Source organism: Montipora foliosa, chromosome 12 (assembly GCF_036669935.1).
Source record: "Montipora foliosa isolate CH-2021 chromosome 12, ASM3666993v2, whole genome shotgun sequence".
Taxonomy (NCBI): Eukaryota; Metazoa; Cnidaria; class Anthozoa; order Scleractinia; family Acroporidae; genus Montipora; species Montipora foliosa.
The window spans coordinates 25,391,428-25,403,539 of NC_090880.1; the positions used below are offsets into that span (position 1 = coordinate 25,391,428).

General features: G+C 38.7%; 2 protein-coding genes across 3 annotated transcripts in view; one reads left to right on the plus strand and one right to left on the minus strand.

Moving 5' to 3' along the window:
* The window catches only part of LOC137979945 (dihydrolipoyllysine-residue succinyltransferase component of 2-oxoglutarate dehydrogenase complex, mitochondrial-like), a 17,602-nt gene extending 17,376 nt beyond the window's left edge, over window positions 1-226 (minus strand). For both annotated transcript variants that reach the window (XM_068827264.1, XM_068827263.1), the window contains exons 1-2: window positions 120-226; window positions 1-50 (exon numbers count right to left, since the gene is read on the minus strand). The exon at window positions 1-50 is cut by the window's left edge and continues 5 nt beyond it. In XM_068827264.1, the coding sequence (XP_068683365.1) occupies window positions 1-50; window positions 120-200 (131 nt within the window). In that variant the 5' untranslated portion in view covers window positions 201-226. The remainder of the gene's footprint in view (window positions 51-119) is intronic.
* A 1,193-nt stretch (window positions 227-1,419) lies between these two features.
* Window positions 1,420-12,112, plus strand: part of LOC137978673 (WD repeat-containing protein 26-like) — a 31,278-nt gene continuing 20,585 nt past the window's right edge. Inside the window, exons 1-6 of the mRNA XM_068825688.1 lie at window positions 1,420-1,805; window positions 1,930-2,029; window positions 2,159-2,215; window positions 2,497-2,633; window positions 8,885-8,982; window positions 11,006-11,162. Of these exons, the coding sequence (XP_068681789.1) occupies window positions 1,633-1,805; window positions 1,930-2,029; window positions 2,159-2,215; window positions 2,497-2,633; window positions 8,885-8,982; window positions 11,006-11,162 (722 nt within the window). The 5' untranslated portion in view covers window positions 1,420-1,632. The remainder of the gene's footprint in view (window positions 1,806-1,929; window positions 2,030-2,158; window positions 2,216-2,496; window positions 2,634-8,884; window positions 8,983-11,005; window positions 11,163-12,112) is intronic.

Below are 12,112 nucleotides of genomic sequence, written 5' to 3' on the forward strand. Positions count from 1 at the left end.
TTCTGGATGCTGCATGTACCAGGTCGAATTCCACAATAAATGAATTGACCCTTCGGGAAGGAAAAAGGAGCATTGAAAAATACAATGGTTATTATTTAAAGTTAAGAAAGTTCACTTACGGAAAGAGTAGTCCGAAAAGATTTACAGAGCCGTACACGATGAAATAACCGCCCGACATGGCGGTAGTTCAAGGACGCCATATTGGATGGCCAAGGTTAAACCGCGTAAAAGCTGGGTATGACTTAAGTCTCGCTTTTTGAAACCTGGGAATGAACAAAAGTTGCCGCGAAAAATTAAAAACCGAAAGTTGAGATACTTACAAAAACACAACTTCTTCAAAAGAAATAATCGTTTCTATCACCAAAATACCAACCAAAAAGCAAACTTCTTCTCTATCGTGGGGGAAATCAAGCCTATAGCAAGAAATAAGAAATATCAGGGTTTGCACAGTCTGTAATCAAATCGATCAATTCACGATAAAAAAATAAACGCAAATTACATAGTCCATTTAATTTTGATAAAAAACGTGAAACAAACAGCGGCGATAAAATTGCTCAAGCGCATTTTAACATAACTTCATACTATTATAAAATAAACCTTGTTAACCAGCGCTAAACGAAAACATTGGCAGTGAAAAATTATGGCCCCATTGAACCGGCCAATCCAGATATTACTGGTATATCTACATATATAGAATTGTTGCTATTTCGTTCTTAATCTGGTAACAGGACTATATCGCTTTAAACTATCAATGGTTGACATGTGTAAAAATACGTTCTGGTGTGTTTGTTTCCGCTGTGTTTCGACAAAGAGACGATCTGAAAGTTTGCAAATTTAGAGGCGTTTCAATGTAATGTTTAGATGGGGAAGGCAATCCACTGTCTCTCTCCTTCCCTCCCTTGGCTGGTGAAGAGTTGAGTTCGTCGACTACCGGGCAGAAGATGAAATCATTCCCGAGTGTCAGAAGAAGTAAATAACACACAAAGATCAAATGAACCTTGCCTACGGCACGCCTGGACGGGTGGAAACGAATGATACGGTGCACTTTGGCCAAGGCCAGGAGATAATGCCGGCGTTGGCGCAGTTAAAAGATCTATGAAATAATGAATTATCTTATGGATGAAAATTATTTAAGCTCAGATTCCTCCAATGAGTCCCTTCTCTGGAGTTTCGAGATCAGTATACCATAGAGGCTTGTAATTTTGTCTCTACGAACGGTACTCAAATAATCAGATCCCTAGGTTTTCACACTTTTTGGGTCTGATTCAAAACATGTGTCTCGATGCATGCTTTGTCATATTTATTTTACATGTTTGTAATAAATGGGCAACAAATGTTGTCATAGTAACTTGTCTAACTGATATTGTCTTCCAAATTTGGCGAATGTCTTATTAGAACCCAGACTCCTTGTTATTGACTTCGATGACGTCAGTTCACAATATGAAGGTATAGAGAGCTGTGGTTGTCTTTGTCTTACTGTCGTTGGTTCTCTTCTTCTACTGAGAATTATATCAAAACTGGCTATCTTCGTGGTCTTCAGCTACCCTGGCCTCGTCTGACGACGAACAGAAAGGTGGACTGTCTCCACCACCGCAAAAAAGGGCGCGCCTTTCCTTGGGCCTTGAGTCCGATATGCACAAATCGAAACGGACTGCTAGTGGAAGTGATGGCGAAACTAGTACTTCTAATGGCGAATGCATAGCCAATGGAGATAGCAAGAGCCATCTTAAAAGAAAGATTGTTCACAGAAACGACGAAGATATCGTGCGATTAATTGTACAGCATTTGCAAGGCTTAGGCTTGAAGTGAGTGTCGTGGAAAATAATGAGGTTTTCAGTCAAAGGACAACGAGTTTCATTGGCATCTCCTGTTGTTGGTTCCCCGATGCGGGGCTTGTTCTATTGATGTTTATTTTATTCTATCCCTCAGAAAATCAGTCGATGTCCTCATACAGGAATCAGGTTGTAGACTCGAACATCCATCCGCTGCAAAGTTTCGAGAAAGCGTGATGGCCGGCGACTGGGAAAGGGTTTGTTGCTTGGCATTCAATATGTGAATTTTTTTTTTAGCTGTGGGGTGTCTCTCGCAGATAATGCCTCCTTCAATTGTCGTGTCGGGCTGTACACTCCATCTGACTGGATTTCTCTCTTTTTATAAGGCGGACGCGATCCTCAAAGAGCTCAGACCTTTGGTAGAGAACAAAGATGATATATCGGTTGGTATAATGAAGACTTTCTTTACTTGTGGGAGGAAAGCAAGTTGATATTGTCATGTTTTGTGGCACCATTCAATTTCGCGATGTTGTTGTAACTCGGGCAGTGACTTGTTAAAAGTGAATTTGCATTCATAAATCAATCGCTCTTCGTCAAATTCCCTTTATATTATCGTGTGAGCGTTCAGAGTTTGGATTTGAAAGTTAATTTTTGTATTGCTGTGGCTACTTATTTTTTGTTGTTGTTGTTTTTTGCTAATCCTAAACCCATGTACTCTTCAAAGAAAATGAAGTTTTGCCTTATGGAACAGAAGTTCTTAGAATTCCTGGAGGAGGATAAACCTATAGAAGCCCTTCATTGTTTGCGAACAGAATTAACTCCTTTGAAGTGCAACAAGGAAAGAGTGCATCAGCTGAGTGGGTAAGAGAATTAAGGAACAAATTTACATATTTGGTCTCTCTTTGGCTTTTGTTGTGGGTAGGCCATAATACTCTTACCTTCAAGCAGGGAATCCCTTTCTAAAGATAATGAATGGAAATTTTGTTCCATGATCCACTGTAGAGAATTTAGACCGCAGGAGATTGAAGATAAGTGGGAACTAGTTATCTTGCATGATTCTTTTGTTCATTAGTTGGCTCTCTTGGTAAATTTCCACCATTAATTTAAATATTTAATTTTGTATTCACTGGGCTCCTGGAAATTGACCTGCAACTGCAGGCTGCCTCGTATCTCAAGTTTTATTAATAAAAATAATTATTATACTATTCACACAGAAGACTGTGAAGTGTACTCCATCCATCAGTGCTCCATTATGAAATTGATATTAATCCCAATTCTCTTGCACTAAGGATCCCAAAAAAGTGTCACAAACCAATGAAAAGTAATTCACATTCTGTCATGCATAAAAAGTACACTGTATCTTATCAGAAGCTGAATATTCCTCTTGTTGCCATCAAGTTATTAAATATAGTGAGTGTAGTCATAAGAATGATTGTGTTAAACTTTTGGGGTCCTTGTTCAAATCCAGTCCAATCTACAATAATAACGAAAGGACTTTATGCTTGTCTTATTATGGGAGAGAAAGGTAAAATTCAAGCTCTGTTATGTTTTTGAACTTGGTCAGAGTAGGTCACTGTAAAATCACAGAGGCCAGCAGTGGTACAAAATTTTGAAAACTAAGAACTGAGTGAATTTTTTCTTCCTGGTATTTACTCCTCTGCACGTACACTTTGCACTGTAAGCAATCAAGCAAAAACCCTTTGATTTGTCATCCTGGGCAGGGCTCGAAATTGCGACCAATACAGTCGCATTTGCGACTAAATTTTTCCCTTTGCGACTAAAATATCTGGTGAAGTCGCAATTTTGCGACTTGTTACCTTTGCTCTTTCCAAACAAAAGGGCTAGCAGTTGCCACTTTGCTGCTAATTTTGCTAAAATAAATAAATGACAAAATTATTTTTTTTCTCGCTGTGAATTTTCTCTGAAGATAGCGTAATTGTAGAGTAATTTAGCTGCGATGTTACGTGCACAGCTCCATTCCTTCGATCATTCGCCATTTTCAGCAGTTTCTTTACACACAAGTATTGTGGGCTCATATTTTTTTGCTAAACCGCTGACAACACAATGCAGTGCATCGATTTTACGCGACTAAAATTTGCGAAATTACGACTAAATTTTCGTATCTTATCGCAAAATGCGAGTGGATTTTTTCGTTAATTTCGAGCCCTGCTGGGACAATTTATCATTCTGCCTGCAACTTTGAGAATCTAATTTTTGCTTGGTTCTAAAGTGATTGGGGCAGAGCCATTCTTATGAATAATCAGAACAATGTTATCCCTCTTGTAACAAAAGCTTGTGAATAAACTCAACAGTATTCCTATGGAGTCCATTGTTCTTTTCAATGTCAATTTCATGCTAGCTTGCCACTCTCAAAGATGCTCAACAATTTGATTGGAGAGGATCCATGCTTCGTTAGGCAATTGGCAAGCTGTTCACTAGCCTCAACCCATTTAACATCAGTGACATCTTCTTTGCTCAAATTTTCCTTGATGGCTGACAGCTCCAAACGTAACCTCTTCTCGCTGACCAATTTGTTGGATTTTATGGCATCCAAAAAAGACTTGCAATCTGTTATACACTTTATAGGCAACAACTGGGGGTCTACCACACCATAAGCCAGCTCACAGAACAAAATAACCAAGAATTCTCCGAGGTCAATCCCATCAGCCATTGCCAAGATCTCAGCTACCAGAGTACTACACACAACTTTCCTCATTCTTTTGGATTTTCAACAGATGGGGATGCACTTCTCATCTTCTCCTTCCAGGAACACAATCTGTCCTCCTTGGGACCCATTATCCGCTGTAGTTTCAAGGGATGCATCACTGTATATTTAATAGGTGTAAGTCGCTTTGCTCTAAATTCTTGAATTTCAGTTTCACTCTGATTTCACCCTTCTTATCACCTTGTTAGCATCCAACAGGTCTTTCACATCAGCTGACTTTACCTTTGAAACCAGAATGGTTGTATCATACATATAAAATTAATAATGTCCGGTCTGGTTTGTCTTGCAATCCATAGAAGCTGTCCGACTTTAGAGCGCAGTTCTTGCCTCTCTTCATTAGTGGCTGCAGAATGCTTTTCGAGAGACCTTGGCTTACTCAGTTTGATTGGGTTCAGACTTGAAGCAAAACTTTCCAGGTGGACAAGAATTTCTTCATCCGTATGACACAGTTCCAGGCTCAAATATTTGAAGTGGTTTTGGCTATCTCTTCCCACATTCAAGCATTGCCTTACATGCTCGATCACAGTCTGTCTGAACTTTTCCGTTCCCACCCCCAGATAAAATCATCAAAATGAGCAGCTAGCACTCCAATCAGCTCTCCATTGTTATCATACCATGAAAATACTGTTGGGTCAACTCTTGACAATCTTCCTCCAGCTTCAGTCATGACTTCACTGACTTTCTTATACCAGTACAGAGATGCATCATTTATCCCATAAACACATTTCTCAAGGCGCCAAATTTTACTTTGGGCATTTGCTTCTTTTGGTGACCGTATCATTATATCTCTTTTCACATAATTTCCTTGAAGAAAGGCTGAATTTAATATCCATTGAGTTGGTTAACCACCCTTTCTGTGCTATAATAGCCATGACTATTCTTAGCCACTCGTTTCCACAAGTAGGTGAATCACTTCGGAACAGAATTTCTTCTTCAAACCCTTGAGCTACAAGCCTAGCTAGCTTTTGGGATAATACCAGAGTCATCTTATTTCAAAGAAAGGACCCATCTGGTAGATATGCATTTCTTTTCTTTTGTCTAATATTTTTCCATAGACATCATGGTTTCTCCAGCTAGCAAGTTCAGCATCTTTAGCATCATCAAAGGCCACATTACCGCAAATCATCACTTCACCAGGCAGCTCCTCATTACGGGTGGGTGTCTCTTGGATTTACAACTTATGGACTTTACTCAAATCTACAGATCCTGGTTCCCGTTCACCATTTAGATATTCTAGATTATGCCAATGGTTGTATTTCCCAGTACATTTACTTTGCTTTCCCAGCACGGCTAATTACTCTGGCAGTTACTTCATCTGACTGGTTTTCCTTTTGAAAGGTAACACACTGCCCAGGTCTGATCTTATTCGAGTCAATTGGATTTGACTCTTGGTCCTGCACTTCTATGTTTGGTGTGGATTGTGGATGAAGTTTTGCTCCACATCTTGAGTTCTTGAAGCCTGGTTTGCTAAGATATGTGGCTCCCTGTCATTATTTAATAAGTTACATATAACACAATGCGGTATTTACCCATGTATACATGTAAGTCGACCTTTTATGGCCTCAAAAGAAGCTCCAAAAATCGTCCTCAACTTATACACGGGTCAAAGATTTTGAGCCAAGTTCCAGCTAAGTAATTTATTCAAAAGTAACATAATAATGTTGTCTTGGGCATAACAAACGCAGTGGACAAAAGCCAACAAAAGACTTCAAAATGAATGGCAAAAGACTTCAAAATGAATGTAAGCAATTCCAGTTGAAATGAAAAAGGATTTGTCCAAATCTAAATGTTGAAGATAGAAACAGACACCAGAAATTTTCGTTTTCCAAAGGCGGAAAGCTCTAAAAGGCATTTTTGTTTCTTCAAGCAAACGCGATCGTTCAACGGCTTAGTAACCTGGCACAATACCTCGTGTTTGTGTGCAAGCAGTGTCACTCATGTTGCGTGAAAATGCTGGTTGGTAATGATTGTTTTTGATTCTTTATACAAACGTGGCTGATTTAAATGCTTTTGCAAACTTCGTATTGTTTGGTTTATGAGTTTTGTTTTGTTTGTCATGTGAGAAATTATAAGTCAAGGACCAATTAAACCTTGCACATTTTCGCATCGTTCGCAAGTTATTTTCAAAGATTGACTCCTGCTTCTGTGATGTTGTGCTTATCCTCTAAAGACCTTTATCGTTGAACCACGAAACAGGTTAGTTTGAGGTTTACATGTTCGATTTTCTTAGAACTTTTTCGAAACTCAAGGACAAAATGCCCGCATATACAACAACAGCTGAACCACAAAACTATTAAGCGCTTGAGGCCCTGATTTTTTTGTGCATCCACATTTCCAGAAATCGAAGAATACAAGATTAGTGTCCCAGTAACATTGAACAAAGAATAAGAAATTGCTTTTTTTGCCATCAAAAATGGGGGGTCGACTTACATGTATACACGGGTAAATACGGTAATTGCCTGAAGATGTTTGAAACAGTTGCACTGGCTGACCAAACATTTTTGCAGTCTCACTGTTCATATCTAACACAGTTTAAGCCTTCTTTAAGGAATTCTTGCTCAGCAAAAGAGGCAGCTTACTTTCCACAACATCAGTTTCAATGGTGCACTTTGTACCGCCAATTGTAGCTGGGATGGTAACTTGTTGTTCAAAATGGACTTGCTGACCATCTTGAAATCTGAAGATGCGATCACTGGGTTTTCTTTTGACTTGCAATTTCTGATCATCATCTAGAAGGTCAATGTAGTTATTCAACCATTGTTGGCCACAGACTGTTTTAGTACAAGCAGTGTCAACAACTGCGGTAGAAAAGGCTTCACACATGAGTACTTCACTGGGATCCACATATCTTACAAGCAAAGTTATATTACAATCCCTTGTTTCTTCTTGGTTTTCACAAACAGCCTCGTGAACATCAGATTCTTCCTGGCGTGGGCAGTCCTTTACCCAGTGAAAAACAGATCCACATATGGCACATTTTGTACGATTCCCATATCAGTCAAATGGATTCGTCCCCTTTTGTGTATTCTTCACTTTCTGTCCTTTTTTACTGCTAGAGCAGTGGTTGAAAACAGATCTCCTGGTGGACCTATGATGTGCACTACCAGACTTTGTAGTCTCAGCACACACTTTCCTGCTTAACTGTGATACCACCGCCACCGTCTGATTGTGATGAACCTCCAAAGATTCGCTTGAGTGCAGATTTCATCAAGAGAAACTTTAAATCCTTAGCCGCAGTTAAAGCCAATGGTCCATTTCTGATAGACCAGCACAGTTGAGGATTTTGAAACTTAACAACAACATCGGGCAATGACTTATCTGACGTTTTGCCAAGATCATACCTCCTTTCAAACTTGATGATAAAGCTGGACATGTCTTGTCCTTCTTCTCTGTGATATTTGTCAATTTGCTGTGGTTTTCATATGTTACATAGACAGAATCCCGAATAGGAGTTTGCATTCCATTTTTGTCGCTCAACTTTTCCACATCAATTTCAACCGCAAGTGCCTGTTTCTTCTCGTCCGCAAGTGTCATTCAGCGCCAAATTTCAAACTCATTTTTCCAAGGCTCATGCGAAACTTCCGGTCCAAATATCAGCGGATTCTTGAAAGTGGGAGCAGCCATCTTGTCGTAGTAATCAAATCCTCAGTTACATGTACCACGTATCCGAAAGAGCTAAAAGTCAAATTGCTCGATCGGCTACCATGAAAAAAATTCAACTTTATTCTACTCTCTCACTCCAACACACCGTCAAAAACTATGAGCCCCGGACAGAAAATCCCTCGATACCCTGCAATTCTCTCAGGGAACCCAATCACGTTGCAGTCAGCAGAAATTATAGTGCTTTAATAAAGTGTTTTTTATATCTGGAAAAAAAGTTCTTTAATTTGGAAGAAGATTCTCCTGTAACTTCGCTTGCTCTGGACAAGCAACTGTTAACCAATCCCGATCAAGTAATCATGCCCTGGTGATTAAGGAAAAATACCCTCCATCTCAGCCAGTTGGCATTCAGTAATTTTTCCCTGTATGTGATAAAAGCAATAATAATGTTATTGTTTCTTATAGACAGCTGAAAAATTCAGGAAGCTTCAACAGAGTTCTTAAATTCCTTTTATGTTTCACTTTGTTCTTTCATTCCTTTGATGTCAGTCAAACAGTATGCTTTTGAGACAATATTATTTTCCCACACGATCAATGAAGAAAAATGGCAGGGAGGCTTGCTGCCCTTTCCCCAAACCTCTCTCAGCTATTTCTCTTGATTCCATGACAAAAACACAGTTTTCTTAAAGTATGGCTTAACACAGAAGGGACTGCTAGTAGCCTGTCACAAACTCTGTAACTAAACACTGTTCCTAGCCATAAATGTGCTTGATTGTCTCCCAAACAGGTTAATTATGTGCACAAATGAAGAGGACCTTTACAGGAGAGCTGAATGGAATGGCAAAGGATTACTTTCGAGACAAAAACTAATGGATAGACTACAATGTAAGGTGGCAACATGGTGTGTGTGTACATGCGGGTGTTAAAAATGCATGTAAATTTGCACAGGAAATAACATTTATTTTTCCCAAAATTACTATTAAACCCTAAAAACTGTATAAGTTTAATACAACCTGTACATCAGCTATGCAGCTGTGGATTTGTTTAATGTGCAAGGAATGAGTAACTACAGGGCTGCAAAGGATTGTCATACTGAATTGAAGCCCCCAAGTTCTCTTCAGTGGGTACAGGATGGTTAATATTATAATTATATGTTTGTGAGCTTTTTTAAAATAATTCCTGTCATTAACAGTCATCAATATCATTTGTATGGCCAACCTGCTAGATGATTATTGACTATACAAGTAGGTCAGCTGCATCACAGATGGGTTAGCATAGGGGAGTTATTGTGGAAGTCCTTGATGCACGAAAGTGTCAAGAACAACCTGTCATGAACTATAATGGAGTCACACAGGTGGTCAAGTGGAGGAAGCTATCGTCCACTATTGTCAGAACATGATCAAAGTCAATGAAATGATTGACCATCATAACACTGTTAATGGTCAAAAGACCTCAGTGTATTGAGAGTTTGAACCATCATCAGCTTTCATTCACTGTTTTACCAGGGTTTTAAGACACTTTTTTGTGGCATGACGGAACTAAGATCTGCAGTACTCTGCCCTGGATATATATGCATGTAATGCTTGTCCATTGCAAGGTTGCTAGTTTAGGCATTTAGTCGACAATTTCCATTGAGAGCATCATAATTATGAAGGCTGGTGCTGTGCCCTAAGAAGTACTGTAAAAGGTTTTTCACCCTGGTTTTGAAAGGGACAACATTTTAAGGCATTTGGTAACAAAGATTAGTGATAAAAGACAACGTTTGGAAGTCATCTTGACTTCATTTTCGTGTAGAACACTTTACCCCACACACACTAAATTGTTGGCTGACATAAAACATGAACACTTATGGCCAATTTACACTGCATTAAAAAATGGGTCCAGACTGATTAAAAAGTGGTTTGGACCTTTTTTTTTACCATTTAAATGGCCAACAATTTAGTTTAGCTCATCATAAAACTGGCCTAAGGGCCCGTTCCTGGCATTCTGTTTACACAGCCAAGTTTTGGATTCCAGACCAGATTTTCAATTGAGTTGGAGCAGAGACATGCTTAGGGCGTGTTCGATTGACCCTATTCTGGAATAAGAATACGCGGAGTGATGATTAAAAACATTATGTGCGGCGTTTTGCAGCAACAAGGATAATAAAGCTATGTTTAAAATAGCATTTTAGCAGATGTTTGACAATATTAATATGAATCTCCGCAAAAACGAAGGATTTCTAACTTCTATTCCATGTATTCCTATTCCGGAATACGGTCAATCAAACGCGCCCTTAGTACACGTTACTCTTGACCAGCAAAAAGGGGTTTGGACTCGGTTTTTTTTTGGTTTTGGGGCCATAGACAAAAACATATTTTCATGTGAAACATTTTGGACAAGTTGAACTCCCTTTGAAAGACAGGCCTCACTGAACCAGAAAAGACTTCTTATTTTTTGTTTGCTAACTGACTGGTGCAGATGGCAGCAAATGCATCAAGCTTTCAAGACTTTTAATTGAAAAAAAAATTACAAGGAAGTTGCAACATAGGGGGGGGGGGGGAGGGGAGAGTGCTACATGTACTTTTAAGCTACAGTATGAGTTATGAATTACGGATCCTTTTCTACTAAAGTATTACAGTGATTTATGGCTGGAGTCTATTGGTAGGCTTCTGAAGTCCTTGTTCTATTCAAAATACCATGAAGCCCTCCCAAACGTAATTTCTGCCATTTCTTGCAAGTTGGGAGGTTAAAATTTAAAACATGATGTTAATCTTGAGTTTTGATACAGGAAATAACAATTTGGAAAATTGTAGTGTATGAGTTCATGTTGAATTTAATTTTCCAGCCAACAGAGGTGATAAAGTGACCTCCAAGTGAAATTATGCAGAATGAATGTGAAAAAAATTGTTTTGTTTTTTTGTTTCAGCTTTCTTACCTGCATCTGTGATGCTACCCCCTCATCGCCTTAGAACATTACTTAATCAAGCAATTGAGTTGCAAAAAGAAAAATGTCCATATCATAACACTAAACTTGAACTTGGGATGCACTCCCTTTCCTTACTCAGTGATCACTGTTGTTCAAGGTATGAATAGATAATTCTACAAGCAAGAAGCCTAACTTCTGAGTACACACGTTAACTTAGTTTGATACACATTTTTTTTTTTTCATGTACGCATCCTCAGAATGGAAGACTCATTCTCATTGCCTCACTCTTACTCCAATCTAATGATTGCTAATGTCCTAAGCAATAATTTTGGTACTCTTTTCCTTGCACTCTCTTTACTCGGAATATATTCCAAGTTTTAATCTGGGCAGAATTTGGTTTTCTGCACAACAAAATGCACAATAGATTTAAGGCAGCAGGGATTTCATTGGTTAAAAGCGAAGTTGTAATTGAAACTCTAAACATCTTCCAGATGCAAAACCAGCTTGTGATCACACAAACCTAAAACTGCGGAAAGGGTAAACTGCAACATGATAAGTTTTTACACCTCAGTGATATTGGGATAAACTGACTGAAATGTTGAATTGTTGCAAAATCCTCGTCATCTCTACCTTTGTTAATTGGTATTGAAGCCAATTACGTGTCAAAGTAAATTGATTTATTGGGTAATTCAATAAAACCAAGATGCTACATGTAGTAATTAAATCGGAAACAGGTAACACAAAAAAGCGGATTTTAAACTGACTTGCATAAGTTTTTTTATCTTAAAAAAGTTGGAACTTAAGAAGCATTAATTTTGACTATCGGCCAATGATGGACATCAGACAGTCAGAGAGAGTAAATTGGCCAATCAGGATATTTCATAAAAGAATTCTCTCTCCCGTTTCCCACTTCAAGGTCGTTGCTACACTCCCCACAAGAATGCAACCTTTGCATGTTTTCATTATTGGCCTCATTCACAAACTCCTTATCAAAACTAAACTTTTGGAAGGTAAACAGCCATTTGCCAAACTCATTGTTTCAACGGCTCTTCATTAAATCTTTTGAATGCAACTACCGGTATCTATAACAAACAACATTCCCCTGAG